Consider the following 19,664-nt stretch of genomic DNA (forward strand, 5'->3'; position numbering starts at 1 on the left):
CTTCATGTACCTTGTTTGCAACCCCTCCACCTCATCTCACTCTTCTCACTAAAAGGGGGGAGGCACAACAATTTTATTTATGCGCACGTGTTCCTGATGACATCCAGATAGAATCCTTAAAGATGCTCTAGGACCACAAATGAACCAAGCCGAACTGAAGAAGACTAAAAGCAAGGCCAAGACCAAGACCAAGACCGAGACCGACCGACCGACCACTAATTGGCTTAGTGCATTAAAATAACTTGGCCAATAGTTTTGTGGCCAACCATCATCAGTAGCAACAGCAGCAGCAGCAACAGCGCCAAGCGGCACACAAAGCCTTCTTCATGTTGTTGTCATTGGAAAATTTATGAGACTCTGTGGCTAATTTACCAGATAAAGGCTTTTGTCTGTGTGTATTTGTGTGTGTGTGTGCTTGTCCTTTAAGCCCAGCAGCAGCATCAGGCTAAAAAGGATTTTCCCTGTTAGAGAAGATAAACAAAAATCTCGTAACGGGGTGTGGAGATCTTTTGGGAGAAAATGCGGGTTTTCCCGATTTGACACGCAATGCGATAGACAGAGCCAAAGCAGGAGAGTCAAGCCTGTCGTCAATGCTGAGCTCATATGTCATATGTCCAAACGTGGACGGCAAGTGTGTCTAATTATACAAAATTATTTATAATGGCCAGTCCACACATACGCCGCCCACTGCCACCCACTAACCCACTCTCCATTTCCCTCTACCCACCGACCATCTACCCCTCTCTGTAATTCAGTTGTTGTGCGCTGTGTTTTCAGAAATTGTGTGTAAAAACCTAATTAAAAGCGAATTATTCATGTTGAAATCTGTGGTATGACGATTAAATTGAGGGGATGGGGCAGTTGGAGGAGTGAGTGAAAGGATTTTCGATTTTAACACTCATGATGGATACTTACTATACTACAAAAAGCAGTCTGTGTTGCATAGTGTCGAATCGTATCGAGTGGAGTCTGCCGTTTTTGTTGCTATTGTTCTTATTGTTGGCCATATGTTGCACCGAAAAATGAATTTGTTCAAAAATTTTGGTTTTGGTATGCTTTGATTAATTGGTGGTCAAAAGTTCAACGGAACAACAGTTGCTTTTACAAAATATGCGTAGGGCGGTCTGCGTGTGTGTGTATGTGTGTGTGTGTGTGTGTGGCAGGAGAAAAGTGAGCTTAACAATTTGTAATGCCTTTCCATGTGAGAGAATTCGTTAGATGCGAAACTTTCTAATCAAAAAAGAGTTTCACAAAATAGTTAAAGTGCTTCAATTTATGATTTGTTAACCATAACAGACGGTATTATGAAAAGCAAAAGGCGCCTACAGGTATTATCTTACTTAAGAACCACCAAAAACCTAAGGTTAAATAAAGAAATTGTATAGCATATAATTTTATTATACATTTTTTGGGAACTTTATAGTCATAAGATTTTTATAAAATTTATTCGAATTATTATGTATATATGATTGTTACTTGCTTTGGTAATAGTTGTTTAAGAAGAAAAAGGGCTTTTCCGAACTAAATTTGTATTCCAACCGATTATTTTTATAGGAAGAACCTACATACATATATTTTCTAGTATTCTCAAATTAAGAGAGAAGTTTTGCAAAGATATCAAAATTGGGCAAGGTTGTGGACAGTTACAAAGTTTGTACACCCTTGCAACTTTTTTGGTAACTCTTTCCTTGCCTATAGCCATCAAAGTGGAAAAACATTTAAGCTAAAAAGGCTTATGTTTCCGAAAGAACGGCCTACAATCTTAACATAGGAAATAACGAAGATATCAAAGACATCAAAGTCACTGCTTTCCACCGATCGTTCCTGTGGGACCTATATGATATATTTACCCGATCTTTATCAAATTCGGCACACAGTACAAATTCTGCAGTATATACAAGCCTGCATGCAATATTTCAGCTTTGTAGTTCTTACGGTCTGGGAGGAGTTTGCGTTGTCGAACGGACAGACGAATGGACGGACGGACATGGCTATATGAACTCGTCTCGTCCTACTGATCAAGAATATATATACATTATATGGTCGGAAATGCTTCCTTCTATGCGTTGCAGACTTTTGACCAAAATTAATATACCCTTTTTGCAAGCGTATAAAAATATATTTCGAAAGTAAAACCAAAATTTATTTTGGTAACCTGTTAACTATTCCTAAAGAATGTTGAGTTTTTAGGTCTATATAAGTTCACTTCACCTATTGCTTTAAAAGTATTAATGATGCAATCGATTGTTTCAAATCAAAACACTATATAAACTTTATTTACTTTATATAAATCGAAAGGGCATTAAAACTATGTTACAAGCAGCTGTCTCTTTGCTTTTTATGATCCAACGATTGCCTTTATTTCATCTCAGGCCATGCCAATCACTTCACTTTGGCCATTTTCACGCCAAATTGTTGATGTTCCCCTAACTAGCAGTCTCCCGCCCCACCCCACACACTCTTACCCTTTCAACCCAGTCTCACTTGCAAGCCGTTTTATGTGGCGTCAGATATTTAAAGTTATAACAAAAACAAGAATGTTTAAAGGGCATTGAAGAACAGCAAACATAAAAACCAAATGCAAACAGCCGGCAGACAAGAGAACTGACGACTATAAGAGAAGGACACAAATGAAGAGATAGAGCGAGAGAGAACAGCAATGTGGCAGCAGAATAATGATGATGATGACTCGTGACTTGGTAACTTTTAGTCAGAAAAGTCGTCGCTCAGTTAAAAGGGGTTGGAAAATGATATTACACCAATAATAATGAGTGCAATTAAGCAGAAGAGACCACGGAAGAAGAACTTCAAAAAATGAACGGGGAAGGGATGGGAGTCGGGGTGGGGGTGGGTAGGGGGACATGTAACAGCTTAATGTGTGTCACTGGAAATGAAATTTACGCTAATCGTTGGCAGCACAAGGCAAGGCAAGGCAAGGCAGCAAGCGAAACGTCAGACAAATTAAATTGTCGTTTTATTTGTTCAAATAGCTGAAATATTTTCAAAAGGCATTGCCATTTGTTTTTCAGATGGGGTTAAGACGCCAACACCTTAGCCCTTGAAACCCCTTGGCCCCTTCACTTTTCGTCGTTCTTTCCCCCCATTTACTAATCTTTTTATGAGGGATGCCCAACAAAGGGGGGGATTGAGGCAGAGAGAGCGAGAGTGTGTTGTTGTAGGTGAGTGCCATAGAACTCACGCGTGCTATAGTCTAAAGTTTCCTCCCACTCCACACAGACACACACACAGTTTGCCCTTCTTTGTGTGTTTGTGTGTGTGGGTGTGTGGTTTGCCAGTCGAAAGGTGGCACCATATGGCAGCAGCACGCCGAATCGTTACCCTCTCGTTTATCTGCCCCGCCCTTTGCATCGTTTGGTTTGTTGGTTTTGTGAGTTATACTTTTCAATGTTGAAATTGATTTCCGATTTGTTTATGGTGATCCCATGGCATACAACAACAATAACAACAACAAAACCAACAACAAGAATAACAATAGCAACTACAACAACTGCGGTCGTTCATACATCCGCTTGTCCGCACTTGCGATTGTTGTTGTTACTATTATTGTGTTTATTATTGAGGTTAAAATTGTTGCTCTTTTGATATTAGTGAAATATGATTTTGCTATTTTACTTTCCCCTATCACCCACCCAACCTCCCTTCCCCATTTCCCCAACGCCCCATTGGCCACTCATTCTCGTTTCGTTACTTCTGCTTTCAGTTCAATTATTGATGATGATGCTGATGATTATATAGATTCCTTTATTTTGTTGGTCATGGGTGGTCTGGCATGTATTTATTTCGTTTGAATTCAATTGCCAATTGAGCAAATGTTTAATATCAACTAATTCTTTAGATCTTTCTCTGCATTCATATGGATTATAAGGTCATGCTCTCAATTGCGCTTAGTTGTAGTAAATATTTTTAGACCATATTGAATACAAAAATATTGTAGAATATGTTTGTAAATTTTTGGTCTAGAAATTTTCATAATAATATATTAAATTAGTCATATTTTGTGTCTTGACATGACTAGTGATGGCACAGTTAATTTTATAATAAGTTTAAGATTTAATTGTATCGAATCCTATATTTCGATTAATTGAATCGTTTATAGATCAAATTGGTGTACAATATTTTTGATTTCAGGCTTGAAAAAAAAGTAATTTTCAAGATCTTGATGTCTATAAAAATATTACAACAGAAATAACTAAACTATCAATAACAAATAAAAGTCTAAAAGATGTTCAAGGCCACAAGGTCACAAGGCAAAGATACTTTTTCGAAACGATCTTAACTTTAAACGATTTAGCTTGTCGAAATTGTTTCTTTATCCCTAAAGTCCCTACTTCCACTGAGAAGAGGAACGGATTCAGCACTTGTCCGTACTACTCTTTCTTGATGCCTAAATAGAAATCAATTAGACGTGATTAATAATCGCACACCTTTGATTGAATAATCGATTAATGATTTTGATTTGCCATCACTAGCCTTTCTATATTATCAAAGTTGAATACGAACACCATTTTTATTTGGGAAAGTTTGTAGTCTTTGTGAGCCATAGGCAGCTAACGGTATTTAACTTAGTTGTAGAAAAAGATTCTCCTTTTAGCCATTAGTAGATCAAACTTAAGACTTGTCTTACTCGAAATTTCTCTCTCTCTTCTCTCTGTCACTTTAAAATTTCTATAGCATATGCGAATCTCTTGATTTCTTACTTGAATGGCTCATAGCAAAAATATTGAAATGTTGTTTATAAATCGCATTAACCCTTTTGGTATTTTTTTTTATTTTTGTTTCACAATTTTTCGATGATTGTTTTTTCGTAAATGATAAATGGCCAAACAACATAAATCAGACGATGTCGACGGCTTGCAGCCACCACTACATTCGTCTCTTCAACTCTTCAGTTTCCTCTTTTCTACAATTATGAGTATTTTTTCTGTGTGTTGTTGTTGGATTTCTCTGTTTTTTTTTTGTTTGTTGTACTATTTTTTTTTTCTTTTTTGTTCGTAATTTTAATAAACACCATTTTCGGTTTGGGGCCATTTTGTTAAGCGAGGCAATTAAGAAAACCGAATCGAAACACAATTCGAACAGCTGTACCACCCCTTTTTCCGCCCCCCTCCTCACTTTGGCAATCCTCATACCACAGTCGATCAAGCAGCTTAATGCGATTTATACGAACTGTTTGACTCTGGTTTTGGCCATGGTCGCTCTCTGGTTCTGGTGTTGGCCAGTTGGCTCTCTTAATTGGTTGGCTGGCCGCAGTCAAGAAAAATAAAGTAGGCTGGCTTGTCCAACAACAATTGTTGATTTTTAATGCCATTTTCATAGACAAGTTAAATATGGTGGTCAAGAAGGGAATGGCAATTGAAGCCAATATGATTAATTATCCATATGAAACAGAAATATGTACATACATACATACATATGAAATCTTTTTCTTCTTTTGGCTTATTTTTCCCTCTCAGATGGAGATCCATGTATCTTCTCACACTTTGTATTTGCTTAAATTTTTAACATAAATTGCACGTTTTTTAAATTTCAAACGCATTATTTCGAGTTCGTTAGGTTCTGGAATACGAAATCTGTCTGCGTTGGCCGCAAATGCAAATAGAATTGGTTGGGCATATCAAAATAACTCCCAAAACGCGCACCATCGCACTACCCACTACCCACCCCGCCAGCTCTCCCCTCTCCCCTTATCATACTAAATATATACCATAGGTGGGTATCACATCAGACTCGTTGGTTGCTGCTCCTCGCCAGTATGGCAAATCTAAATCCGCAAAGTGCTTTTGTTGACTTACTTAATTTGCAAGTGTCCAAAGCAGAGAAAAAGAAGTACAGAAAAAAAAAAAAGATTATCAGAAAAAAAAAAAATAACAGTGGGCAGACAGACAGATGGGTAGACAGCAGGTCGGTTGGATGGTCTCTCAACTTTTCATTGCACAATTTTTAATTTCCTTCGGTGGAGAAATGTTCTCTTTGCGCTTCTTTGGCCAATTAACGCAGTTTGTGAACCAAGCAAAGCAACAGAGAGAAAAAAGGACGAAAATCTTCAAAGATTTTTATTCTTCCTTACTGAATTTTCTTGGTTTTTTGTTAACGCTTCTTTTTTTCCGGTCGCCACTTAATCAGCATCAAAAAATTCCTCATCTTAACGGTCCAAATTTAATTAAATAATGTTACAAAAATTTGAGGCAACTTGGACAATTAGCTGGTGGGTGGGCTTCAGATTCACAATCACTCCAGCTAAATGAGCAGCTAAGCTAAGTAAAGCGGTGGCAACACCTGTGGGAGTTTTCCTGGTGTCAAGAAGTTCGACAGTAACGACAGGGGCGGATGCTAACAAAAGGGGCATTTCCTGCAGCTCCCAAAAGTATGTTATCAAAAAATAGGAAAATATTGACTCATAAAGGTCTTTTCGAAGAAAACATTCAACAATTTCTTGATCCCTATAGATCTATCCATTTTGCTTATCATTTATTCCGATCCGTTAGTGAAATATTTTGCAATGTTTTGATTATTTAGGCATATAATATATGTACATCTTCCTTCCAATTTAGCTAGAAAACTCCTTTTTTCGCTTTTTTAAACTACGCTCCACTTTATCACTTTATCTCTTGGCTTTCATGCACTTCCCCATCTCTCTGTTGCCACATTCCCATCTGGATGTTCAATGGTAAAGTGTGAGCTCGCATCAAACTTCAAAAAGAAATCAAATTAAATGTGTAAAGCATTAGAGATAAAAAAGAAAAAAAAAACGAAATAAAATAAAAATTTCTGGGCAACGAAAAAACCCGGAAAAAAAGTAAATGAAAAGAAACTTGTAAATACCAGTGGAGTAAGCATGAGCATTACGGAAAAGGTCAAAGCGCGTGAAATTTAAGGGATTTTCCAGCAGTTTCTTTTCCTCTTTTGTTTTTTGACTCATTTTTTATTATTATATTCTGTTTTGGGAGGGTTGTTGTTGGTGTTGAAAATTGACACTTGAAAATGAGGTTGATGCGTAAGCGAAGGAAGGGGGAAGGGGCTAGGGGTGGAAACATTTAGAGTTGCAATCAGACAAACCTGGCGCGAAATGCAACTTGTTTTGAGGCAAGTGAGGAGTGAAGATGGGGCTAGGGGACGAATTGTCAATTGTCAATGCTAATGACAATATAACAATAACAGCAGCAATCGCAGCAGCAATAGCAACAGCAACAGCAGCAGCAGCAGCAACATTATTGCAACAATATGACGGCCTAAAAGACACGGCAGAGAGGACATCAGACTGACTATGAATCCGACGACTCAGACTCTGACTGACTGACATAATGCTAATGTCATTGCTATTGCTGCTGCTGCTGTTGCTGCTGTTGCTGTTGACTGTTGGTTCAATTGCTGATTGCATCTGTTGTGTCTCTCCTTTTACCCTCTTACCATCCTTTACCACATTTCGCTTTACCAAAATACCGCCTTCATGCCTCATAAAGAGACACAATTTCGTAACAATGTGAATTGCAAGGCTATCAGACGACTAATCACTTCTAGAGCATCATGAGTAACAAAGAGAGAATGACTAGGACCATATAAAAGAGTCGACTGAAAACATTTGAGTATTATGGCTCGAAATTTGTATACGTTTAGCCCCATTCTGTACTCTACAAATATAAGAGCAAAATTTAATTCAACTTGATATCAATAGAATCTATTAGAATTTAAGAAAGAAATTTCTTAGTAAATGTGTAAGATTTTTAGAAGTTTTGATATTATATCAAATAACTTTTTTCTTTCTGCATTGTCTCTTCAATATTTGTAAATTACCTATTTATTATGATTAAAAGAAAGTTTTGGCATAGATTTAGTGGTAAATTTTATATCATAATCCTTTTAAATACATGAATTTCTTACTTCTGCAACTCAAATTCTGTTTTTGATGATCTAAATAATATGAATTACAAAATTTTAGTTATTGTATATTGTATTTCGAATGAATTTGTTGTTATATATATGTATTGATGTTAAGAGTTTCGTTTATCAATTCCCATTTATCCCCTGTCATCAATTATCAATTGTTATTGAGGAAGGGTAAAGAAGAAAGGGGGGGAATGTGAAATGATCTTAAGGAATGCATCAATAACGTTACTTTAATTGCCCCATATGGTCTATGTATACATACATCACTCCCTGCCCTGCCCCAGTCGCTGCCACACTCCTAGTTCTAGTTCGTGTGTCTTCCCCCAATCTTGGGGAGTCTTCTGTTTATATAAATCGCCTTCCATGCCTGCTGCTGCTGTTGCTGCTGCTGCCCTTTGGCCCAAAACAGCTTAACCCTGCCCCATATCTCTCGCTTGCCCCCTTCTTCTTCTGTTCATCTCATTCGGAGGAGGGGATGCATTGTCGTGCGTCGTCGAACATTGGACTTTAACGTGCGATTGTCACACCACTTGCTGGCACAAGTACGAGGAGTAAGTACAACCACTATAACCCCCCACCGCTCCTTCGCTCTCCCACTCACAGACCTATGTAGTTCCCCCATCTCCCTTCTTGCCGACTCTCTGCAGTCCCAAGGCTTTTGTGTAAAGTAAAAATGTAAACTTCCAAAGCCGCCAAAGCGGCCCCAAAACAGACAAAAAACGAACAAAAAAAAAAAAAGCCAACAACATAACACAAGAAGGCAGAGAAGGCAAAAAAAAAAAAAAACACAAACCCGCCGCCTCACGACTGACATCAGGAGGATATTTGCATATAAAATTGGTAATATGCAAATATTTTGATTGTCTTTGACTTTGTGCGCGCTTATAAAGAATCTTTGAGCTTTGCGACTGCCCAACTGAAATGGAATTCCAGGAGATTGCCCAACCAAACCAGAGAGACTCGGACTTTCCGACTGCAATGCAAACTTGGATTTGGATTTGGACTTGGACTTGGACAACGACAACACACACACACACAGAGAGAGAGAGAGAGAGAGACAACTGGAGCAGAGCCAGACAAACAGGCAACAGGAGGAAAAGTTGTTTGCCCAGTTGAAAAATTATTATCGAACACCTGTGTATGTGTGTGTTTGTGTGTCTGTGCATTGGTGTGTAAGTGAGCTGATTTTTCTCAAGAATACCAAAAAACTTTTCCATACAATGGCCAAGAAAAAGGCTTAGGCTCTTTTGCTTCTCCAACTACTTGTATATATGTACATATATATCTATGTATATAGGGCGTATATGTAAATTTTGTTCCATAGCCAACCAAAAATCAAGAATAAGCCAAGAAAAAAGTGTTGCCCTAAGGGAATTAATTAGTCCAATGGGAGTACACGAAAAAGAACAAGAAGTTTTAGCCAAAAAACGTTATAGCCATGGTAGACAGACTGACGACGACGACGACGACGAGAATGATGATGATCACAATAACCAAGTTGTTGGCCAAAAAAAATTGAATACAATACTCATCAGAAGAGAGGCTAATGCGCAAGAAAGACAGAGAGAGAGAGAGAGAGAGATAGAGAGGAGGAGGTGGCAAAGTTAAAGCCATATGATCAAATAAGCAATAACGAAACCAGTAATTCCTCTAGTACAGTGTACAGTGGATAAGATAACATTTTAAAAATATATAAATCGAATCTAATAATATGAAATCTAAATATTAATCACTTCCACTAAAAAAAAAGCTAAAATATATAAAATACTCCATGTGTTTCATGTTCTAATTCAGGTTAATATTTGCTCCTTTTCGCTATTTACTTAAATTAATCTACTTACAAGGAAAACTTCTTGGTACAAACATAAGATATATAACGTCATTCTTTCATGATTATATTATGATCTTTGATGCTGATACATTACGTTGGATATCTAAATAATGCACTTAGTTCGTATTGTTTTTATGAAAATGAAAAAGAAAAACATTTTTTTTAAATTTCCACTGTACTGCTTAACTTTTGATTTTTGCTTTTAATTTGATTACAAAAATTGAAAACAAAATTTTTATAATAGTAATCAAAATGGACTTTTGCATCCTATGAAATTTTTCCCATTCACATTATAAAACGTATTTGATGGATTTTAAAAAATTGATGCTGATCCTGATGGGCAAAACCAAAAAAAAAAACATTTGCTTAAACAGATACCTCCGGCTCGTTTCGTAAAATGCTCTCCAAACGGTGAATTCTACTATCCATGAGGCTTATAAATTGATCTTTCTTTTGGCATTTCCTTAGAGCCTTAAGATAATCATCATAGGCCACAAGTTTTTTGGTTGTCTTTACAATTTCACCATCGATTAGCTCCTCCACATCTATGGTGACAACCCTTCGCAAATTTGTTATAGAATGAGCCGAACAAGATTTGCCCACAGAACATGATTTCGATTTCAATGATGGTGATTGTGATTGTGATGATGGTGATGGTGATTTTAAAGACTGTGATCGCTGTCGGAGGCTTGTGACTTGTCGAGCCTTACCCATTGTTATTATATCATAGAACAGTGATTCAATGGCACCCACACTGCCCTTGGCAAGTTTCTCTAGAGCCGATGACGTGTGCTTTAGCCTCAATTTTCTCAACACTTTATAATTGAATGTCTCCCAGTTTTCACGTTTGTTTGTTGTGCCATCCCTATGCGGATAGTTATCCAAATTGATTAGTTTATTATGTATATTCTTAATCAGTCCAGCCACCACAAAGACATCGGTGAAATCGCGACGAGTGGCCGCATTCAATTCGTAATTATGCACCTTCAGCCATTCCTTAACTTCCATGAGCTCCTTGGTATTCAATGTACGTAGATTGTAAGTACTCATCTTTTTTATCTGAACAATAAATTTTGTTTAGTTTCTACTAGTTTTTCCAAAATATCAAACAAAAATGTGGAAACAACAATTGTAACTAAAAAACATACTTTAGAAAAGATTACTTGATATATAAATTTCACATAAATTTCGATTGGTTTTTGTACCACTGTTACACCAAACTAAAATCTTTTGGCGTTTGGCTTTTGTCTTTTAGATTTTTTCCGATTTTGGCCGTAGCGCACTTTGGCGGAATGTTAAATGCTAAAAATGAACAAATAATGACGTAGCGTTCGTCCACGTTGTCATCGTCCATTTATACAAACACACGAGTGCGTACGTTGTTGTGTTGTGTCCTTTACCTTCCTCTTCTTCATGTGGTCTCCTTGCTGGCCTTTTGGCTTCTGTGTATGGTTTTTGGGTGCCGCTCGTGCGATTTTCGTTGGAAATCAATGCAAGCACCGAGACACAGTGGTCGCAGAGTAAATGGACAACAAAAAAAAAACAGAAAATGCCTAAAGATTTATGCGCACGCCATTTGAGCATCATAAGCTGTCAAAATGCCGCGTGTTTTTTTTTCGTTTCTCCTTTTTTTTTTTGGCGATTTATTAGCGCAAATTGAGTTTTAAAAGAAGCTGCTGCTGCTGCTGCTGGTGCTGTTGACCAAATTGGGCTGTGGTTATGGGTTATAGAGGATTGCGGAATAGAGGGTCCTAGGCTGGACAAGTGCCCACTCAAGTCCATGCAAAACACGTAATCTGTCTGCGTCGAATCTTTGACATTGTGTGTGTGTGTGTATGTCTGTGTGTGCTCGTGTGTTTGCAGCTGCGAGACTCTCATGTAAAAATCTTTTCGATCTGTCGACTCTCGACTGTCGAACTCACTGCTAAACATGTCAACAAATAAATCGTCATGTAAAAATGGCATTTTAAATTGTTTTTGACATTTGTGTACAGAGCTTCTCTGTACTTTTGCTACTGCTACTGGCACTGCCATTGCTCTGACTGCTCTGCTGTTTGCTGTCAATGAAATGAAATGCAACCCAAACCAGGTAAATCCAAGTCGTCTCACTCTCTCTTATATGCAGCAAGTCAATAGTCATTTTAGCTTGAGTCCAATGAGCATAAATTAAATGCAAATTGAAAAGCTTTAATGACAAATATTTTTTCAGTAGTTGATTAATGAACAGAAAGTTGTTGTAAAACAATAAACAAAAACCTGTTGCTTCCACTTGCTTAAGAGTTATGGATCGATCAGTCGTCTTAACATTAAACGGAAATTTAAAGTAATTTTAGATGTATTTAAGACTTAACAAAATTTTCCAGACTTGTTTTCAGTCTTAGTTAATTTTGAAAATTTTAGAGCTAAAATACTGAGCATCTTTCGGAAAACTAAATCAAAATTGATCAATTTTTTAAAGTTTAAGATCTCGATAATTTTTTTAGACTATTCCTGATCATTATGGGTTTTTATTCGATTCTAGTAGATATTAACATTAAAATTAACTTTATATCTGGTAAACTAGGCTAAAATAATTGCGGAAAGCGTATATCAATATACATATATGTATATGTATATTTCGACAATTTGACGTAAACATGGAAGTTGGGTAAAGAAATTAAGCATACGCCACCGCATGACCTCATGTGAGTTGTTGCGAATCTTCGTTCGGCTATATTTCCTTTTCCCCCTGGTGGCCCAAATAATGTATGTAACTCACTCATTTATCAAGCTTAAAGGACTTGAATGTAAATGTATAAAAGCGCAATTTTCGCTACTTACATATTTGTTGGTCTTTTTGCGTAAACTCACCCTTGCCAAAAACCGAAAACCAAAAAGAAAAAGTGAGGAGAGAAGAGTGTGGAAAAAGGAAAAACCAAAATACAAGAAAGTCACATAAAATTAATAAGCAAGCAAAGGACGATGAAAGGAAAGCGTTTTCCCTTTGCCCAGTGTTTTGTTGTTGTTTTTTTTTTCTTTCTTATTTTTTGGGTATGGTTTTTGGGCGCATGCTAAATTATTACGCATATGAATTATGATATTAATTTCCAAAGAGTCTCCGAGCGTTTATTAATGTGACATGTAATGTGCCTGTTATTACCTTAAGATTATGATTACTTACTTGGGCACCAGGACGCGGCACATATGTAACTGCGAGTTGAACATGTGTGTGAGTGTGTGTGTGTGTGTGTGTGTGTGTGTGTGAGAGAGTAGTGTGTGCGGGCCGGCACTTTGTTGCTAGTGCTCCTGCTGTGCACCAACTTCCAGTCAGTTTCAGCCTCTGCCTCCTTTGACAATGTGTGGCATTTTCATTTAAATGGAGCTGCCCGCAAAACATAATTGAAATGTGGCCACCACACACACACACACCTCTATCTCTCTCCCTTTCCTTCTCTCTTGCTCTCTCTCCCTCTCTCTCTTTCATACTCTCGCCTCCTTTATTCTTTCATTTTCTCTGTGTCTTTTACTCTTATATTTTTACACCTCTGGGGGCATCTCCGCACTGTTGCTGGCTGTTGGCCAACTTGTTTGTCTGGGCGACACCTTAAAGAGTTAAAAACCAAGACCCACACAGACACACACAGCAAGCGGTCTGGCTACTTGCTGGCTGCCATCCATTGCCATCCTGATCATCGTCAACCTCATGATCGTCTTGATCATCATTATCATCGTTGTCATCATCTTTTTGGTCTCTCGCCTAAGTGGACTCATTTTGACATCTTCTTTTTATATAGCTGAGGATCGGTGCGCGACTTGGTATCAACGCAACTGAACTGAACTCCTCCAAGTAAAGTGAAGTGAAGTGATACATGTGGACGTTGTCTTGGCCAATAAATACTTAATGCCTACCAAAAAAAAAAAACAAACACCAACAAAAAACACAGCAAAAATATACACATTAAAAGTCGAACTTCAACATTGACATCTTCATCCACATCTTTGTCTGCTTTACTCTGCTCTGTTCATTGCTTTTCTGCGGCATCGGCCTCTGGTTATTTCGCCTCTGTTTTTGTTGTTGCTTTTTTAATTTTATTTTATTTTACTTTTTTTGATTGCCATTTTTGGTATTTCAATTAAATTTTTTTATGACAACATCAAAACTCTATCATAATTCTAAATGCTTTGACATGAGCTCTTCCCTTTTTTTCATTGCTCTTGCCTTGTTTTTGGTAAAGAATTCTTTCAGATGGTTTAATTTGGTACCAAAAGAGAGTCGATGAAAGAGTTAAGCAGACAGAAAAAAGAGCTAAAAGGGCTCTAAGTGAACTGCCCGATTATTTTTAATTGATTAAATAGATCTTAAATTTGCAATTCTATAAATATTTTCATTTATATTATCTACAATTTATTTACAACTTCAAAAATCGTATAATTTTCCCTTTTTCTTGGTATTAATTTAAGTAACCGCAAAAATTATAGAAGTCTATAATAGATTTTAAAGAAAATCTTTCATTTTATTTGTATTTAGATGAAAAATTTATAAAATTGTTTAACTGTTTTTGTTTACACTTTAAACTTTTAATGGTTAATGAAAACTGGTTGTTAATCGGCTTTAGGTCAATAAGATTTTAGTCACATTCAATATTTAACAATTTTTCAGAAATTTTTGTGACCACCCTCGTTGTCTGAAACTTTGTTTTTATTATTACCTTGATGCTTTTTGTCAGTAATTGTAATGGCTCAAAGCGCTTTCAAACAACCACAAGGAGCAACCACTTAAACATCCAGTCACCAAGTCCAACTCCAACTCCCAGACCCAGTGCCAGTGCCAGTTCAAGTCAATCCCACTCCCAATCCCAGACTGGCTGGATCTTTTGCTGGCTTTTTTGCTCATTTAATGATGTGTGAGCCTGGAATTTTGCGCGCGGTGTCTCTTTGTGAAGCGGCTGGGACCCGGCCCAGCCGACTGGCATACCAATTTATAATTTCTTTTAATAAAGTTGACATTTTGTCCAAAGATGCAGCCGCGTTTTCGTATATTGTTTTTTGTTTCCCTGTTGTTGTTGTTGTTACAATGAGTGGATCATGCATTGGGGCAGCATGTGGCGGCGATTGTGAGTTTTGCTGCCACATTTCCTTTTTTTATAATTTTTGTTTTGCCAAGCAAAGGTGTTGAATCTTGACGCGCCTGGCATTTTGGCACTTTGCTACTTTTTGTACTGTTTCTCCTCCGTTCAGGCCTCTTCACCTCCCTCGCCTTTTGTAGCAATTGCAAAACGTTTTGGATTTTTCCCGCCTCCATTACCTTTGACTGGTTCTACAATCTACAATTTTAAACATATGCGAAAAAGTCACCCTACCAAAGTCCTTCCGCTCCACACACACATACACACACGTGTCTACAAATTCCGCAAAAAATATCCGTTATCCGTTTCCTTTATATATGAGATTTATTTATTGCCCAAACGCGCTGTTCCCGGTTTTTATCAGCTCGGGCAAATCTGAAAAATTTAAAAAAAATAAAAAAAAAGGAACAAAAAAGTGCTGCGCCCTGCTTTGACCATATTAGCACCCAATTCTCGACAATTTCACTCGCCGAGTAAGTGAGTATGAGTGTGTTTTGGTGTGTGCGTTTATCTCTTATCCCCTGGATGTAGAAACATACATACATATATACATATATAGATATCTGTGTATCTAGGAATTGCTTTAAACTAAGGCACTAAGCACTTTTACCGTTTTGTCTCGTTGCCCAACTTTGTCAAGCGCAAATAACAAACTGTTATGTGTCTTTGTATAACTAACACTATGTGTACACGACTCCACTTTGCCGTTTTCTAAGATGGGACGAATGGAAGGGGCAGAACAGAGCGGCGGCTGTAAAATACATATATCCTTTTTTTTGTTTTGTTCTTCTTTTTGTTGAAAGCGGCAACCCTCAGATACCTTGGGTCGAAAGTGGGTAAAACAATAAACAAAAAAGTTGCATGTGTCTTGTCTCTTAAGTGAAATTGAGAACATTGAATATAGAAAGTAGTTTTTTGGATTATATTTCAAGCTTTAATGGTGTGATTTGCGTCGGCAGTTACTTCTATGTATCATTTCTACAAAGTTCCGAACAAACTACTTGAAATAATACGCAAATTAATTACTTCATTTACACGAATAATAACACGAATTTGACATCTCCATCTCAAAAACTGATTTTATTGACAGTTTTTGAGGACAGGAATTAACATCATATTAAAGTAATTATAAATAAATTTTAAACAAAAATTTAGAATAACATACTTTGAATGAGCTGGCTTAAAGTCATTTTGGAATAGAGAAAAAAAGGCACTTTGTCTAGAAGTTCTCTCATCACCAGACTTTGTTAACCACTCGAGAATTGCAAGGTCGTACCTCTACTTCAATACTAAAACCAGTTGAGAATTGCAACTGTATAAAGCGAAATAAGGTAACCAAAAAGCGTCAGCAGATAAGTCAAAAAGGGATTGATAAAAACTCGACTTATAAAAATATAAATCCTGACAATAATGGGATTGAACTGAAATTATTAAACAAAAAAGTTAGGAGTTCAGGCTATATAGCTTTTTTTGCTTATTATAAATAGTCATGGAACATATATTGGCTGCATATATGGTCTTTATGTTAAGGATGGAAAATTTACTTACCTTGTTCTAACTAGGTGACTAGTACTTAATATATATTAGTTAATACTATAATATATCTGTGGGAATAAGTTGAACATGTACATTGTACACAATTACTAGATAGAAGACTATGTCTAGCAATTTAGTATGACCTTTATCATGTAAGTCGACGGTGAGTAGTTAAGGGCAAATCGAAAATCATATTTAGTATTTTATTTTGGATACCTTGCAGTTTTGAATGAGGCATTTGGCTATGCCGGCCCAGACTGGGGCTGTATGGTAGTTAACTGCCTCTAAAATATATCTAAAGAGGAACAATTTCTATTAAAAAATAGAACATTTTGCCTTAGCATTGTAGAACTGATATTATAATTCGAAAGATAAACAAAAATAACTTTATAGATGCAAATCACCGGAAACGGATTATCATGTCTTAACTTTTAAGCAATAATAATCAGGTGACATTTTGTTTTAGTTTGTTTTGAGCTCTTTTGTCCCACTGTGACCCTCTCTCTTTGGCCTGCCATGTTACTTATGCCCATTCCACGGATATTCGTCTTTCCATGTTTGTGCTACAACATTTCTCACACTTTTTGGACACAGTGCGGAAAAAAGTACATTTTTCAAACGGAATGGAACATTTTTCGTAGTCCGTAGCATGCTTTTTGGGGTTGGGGAGTTGCCAGTGAAAGTTTTGTTGGGACGTCTGTAGCCGCAACAGCAACAGCAACAGCAGGAGCAGGAGCCGCCTCACCGAGTTGTGTGTTGATTTTTATAGTTTTTGCGATACCCTCCGCCCTCCGCGTTATCCCCGCCTCTATATTGCCATAGCCATCATTTTGAGCCATTTCAATGTTTGCGGTCGTTTTGTTTTCTGGACCATTTGCGGATGGATCAGAGCATCAAGTTGTAAATTTGGCGATTAGCACCCCTTTGTGTGTTGCTTGTTGGTTTCAGTTTCGGTTTCCTTTCCTTTTTTTATGTTATATATATATATATTCTCTTCTTTTTTTTTTTTTTGGTTTTTGGCCTGCCTTTTTTTTCTAAGCTTGACAAGATGCGCGGCGGCTGATAAGTTGCATATGAAATTAGCATGGGCCATGGAGCAGCATGGGGATCTCTGGACATGTAGAGTCTTTGGTAGCAAATGTTAACTTCACTCCATTCGGGCCGGGCGACGATCTTGTCGCTAAGGCTTTATGAATAAAACATTTTGTGCTTTTCGATCTGCTCCTGCTGCTGCTATTGCTGTTGCTATTGCAGCAGCAACATGGTCAAGACAGTAGCAACAACAGCAACAGCAATAGCAGTAGCAGCAGCCACTCTCACAACTTTAACTCCAACTCCAACTTGGAGTCTGACTTCAACTTGGACTTGTGAGTTGCAACAAATGTTTTACAAGCTTTTCAGCGCTTTGTTGTTGCCCCATTGTTGCTACTGTTGTTGTAGTTGTTGTTGCTGTTGCTGGTGCTCGTGTTGTCCAGTTCCCGGAAACAATTCAGAAAAAGAGTGCATCGCATCGAACACAACAACATATCGAACAATAAATCGTGAATGGGTTTTACTTTAAATTTTTCGTTTTGCCCATTCTGTTGTGTGTCGATTCTTTGCGCCACTTGCAACAGCATTTGCTTTATGACATTTAGCTGCGTTTATTTATGATAACAGTTCTCAACCCACATGCAACAATAACAACAAGAGCAACAACAGCAACGAAGCCAATACACTCAACAGTTTGTCAGCATTTTGTCGTCATCCTCGTCTGCTACGTCCTCATCCTTGTCCTCATCATCCAAAAAGTTGACCCAAAGCTTGAGGCGGCTGAATCTTTATAAATTCTTCCAAGACAGGAAATGAGTTTCGTAACAATTTTTTCGCTTTTTCGCTCTCCGTCTCTCTTTGAGTATTTGCCTTTTTGTCAGCCTGTAGGCGTGAATGCATTGAGGCGTGGTCTTCATCGTCGCCAAATTTGTTATACTTGAGGGGGGCGGTTGGAATGAGTTTGCAAATTGGTTTAACTTAAGCTTAAGTGTTATAAAACATGCCTCTTGGCCATAAAAAAAAAAAAAATAAATAAAAATAAGTACATATTTTCTATATGTATTTGTATTTTGCCCTTTTTTTCCTTGTGATTTTCTTTTTCTAGTTGTTAGACCTGAGCAGAATCCCGTTAAATGAGCCGCGAAAATAGTTTCCGTGTCTAAGGGGAAATTGGCAAGCAAAATATATCTATCTCAAATGTTAAGAGGGTGGCAGATTGAAAGTTATCTTTAAGTTGTGTAAAAAAATATGTGGTAACTACTTTTTGATCAAAGTGAATAAAAATTGTGAGGACGCAAATATAATCTCTAATTTAATTTAATTTGTTCAACATATTTAACTAGAATTCGAACCTTTTTAAATTAAACCAAGCCAAGCCATGTGATAAAACGAGCTAGAGACAGCATTGAAGAGGATATATTTCAGATATTTGATTAGACATACGTATTCGTTTACAAGTTTCTTTGTTCAACACATTTCTCAAAATTTTAGACACTAACTTTTGCTCTGCTATTATTTTTAAGAGAAGGCATAATTCAAAGGACATGTATATTTTAAATGTGAAAATTAAGTAAACAATAAGATGTATTACCAATCGATATTGGCCAATGAAACTCAAAATAAAAATAATCCATTATCGGATAGCGAAAAGAAAAAGTACAACAATCAAAATGACTATGACAGATTTCATATTTTCCTCAAAAATATCAATCAATTACTTTAAAACAGATGTTTATTAACTAAGTACATTGTCTTAAGTCTTTAAGGTCTTTTTCTTATTCTCATTTCATTATTCTTATTGCTTACTGCGTGACTTTGTTTTTTTTTTTTCAACATTCAACATTTCATAATCCAGAATCTAATATGAGTTGCTCAATTACTTATTATTTTTATATTCTTATGTACATTCAAAAAAGACTAGAACCCTTTTTTTCGTATTTTCAGCATTTAAAATTAGATCTAATCATCGATTGAAATATTAACAATTTAAGTCTTATTGTGTGTTAAACTTTAGCTGACATGTATTGCTTATTAGTAAATTTATTTAAAAAAGTAAAGATTAAATAAGTTTCTTCATAATAAAGCTCTTAGCTTTTGGGTTCCGATTTCCATTCTTTTAAAGAAATTATCAAGTCATTGTAAATTCGACATATTTAGAAATGAAGGCAGAAAAAATTAATATAATCTTACAGAAATTTAAGACAGATGATTTACAGTTGAAAGTTATGGCCAGGTAATTAAAAAGAATCCCAACT

General features: G+C 36.7%; 1 protein-coding gene across 1 annotated transcript; it reads right to left on the reverse strand.

Annotated features, from left to right (window-relative positions):
- Positions 1-10,102: 10,102 nt before the first annotated feature.
- Positions 10,103-10,786, reverse strand: LOC6645450. Its single transcript, XM_002068204.1, has one exon. The coding sequence runs from the start codon at positions 10,784-10,786 to the stop codon at positions 10,103-10,105; it is 684 nt and encodes a 227-aa protein (XP_002068240.1).
- Between the last annotated feature and the right edge of the window lie 8,878 nt (positions 10,787-19,664).

Source organism: Drosophila willistoni (genome assembly GCF_018902025.1).
Source record: "Drosophila willistoni isolate 14030-0811.24 chromosome XR unlocalized genomic scaffold, UCI_dwil_1.1 Seg143, whole genome shotgun sequence".
NCBI classification, from domain to species: domain Eukaryota; kingdom Metazoa; phylum Arthropoda; class Insecta; order Diptera; family Drosophilidae; genus Drosophila; species Drosophila willistoni.

What these genes read in the sequence shown, in the direction of transcription:
- LOC6645450 (XM_002068204.1), bottom strand. Translation starts at nt 10,786, where the DNA reads ATGAGTACTTACAATCTACGTACATTGAATACCAAGGAGCTCATGGAA.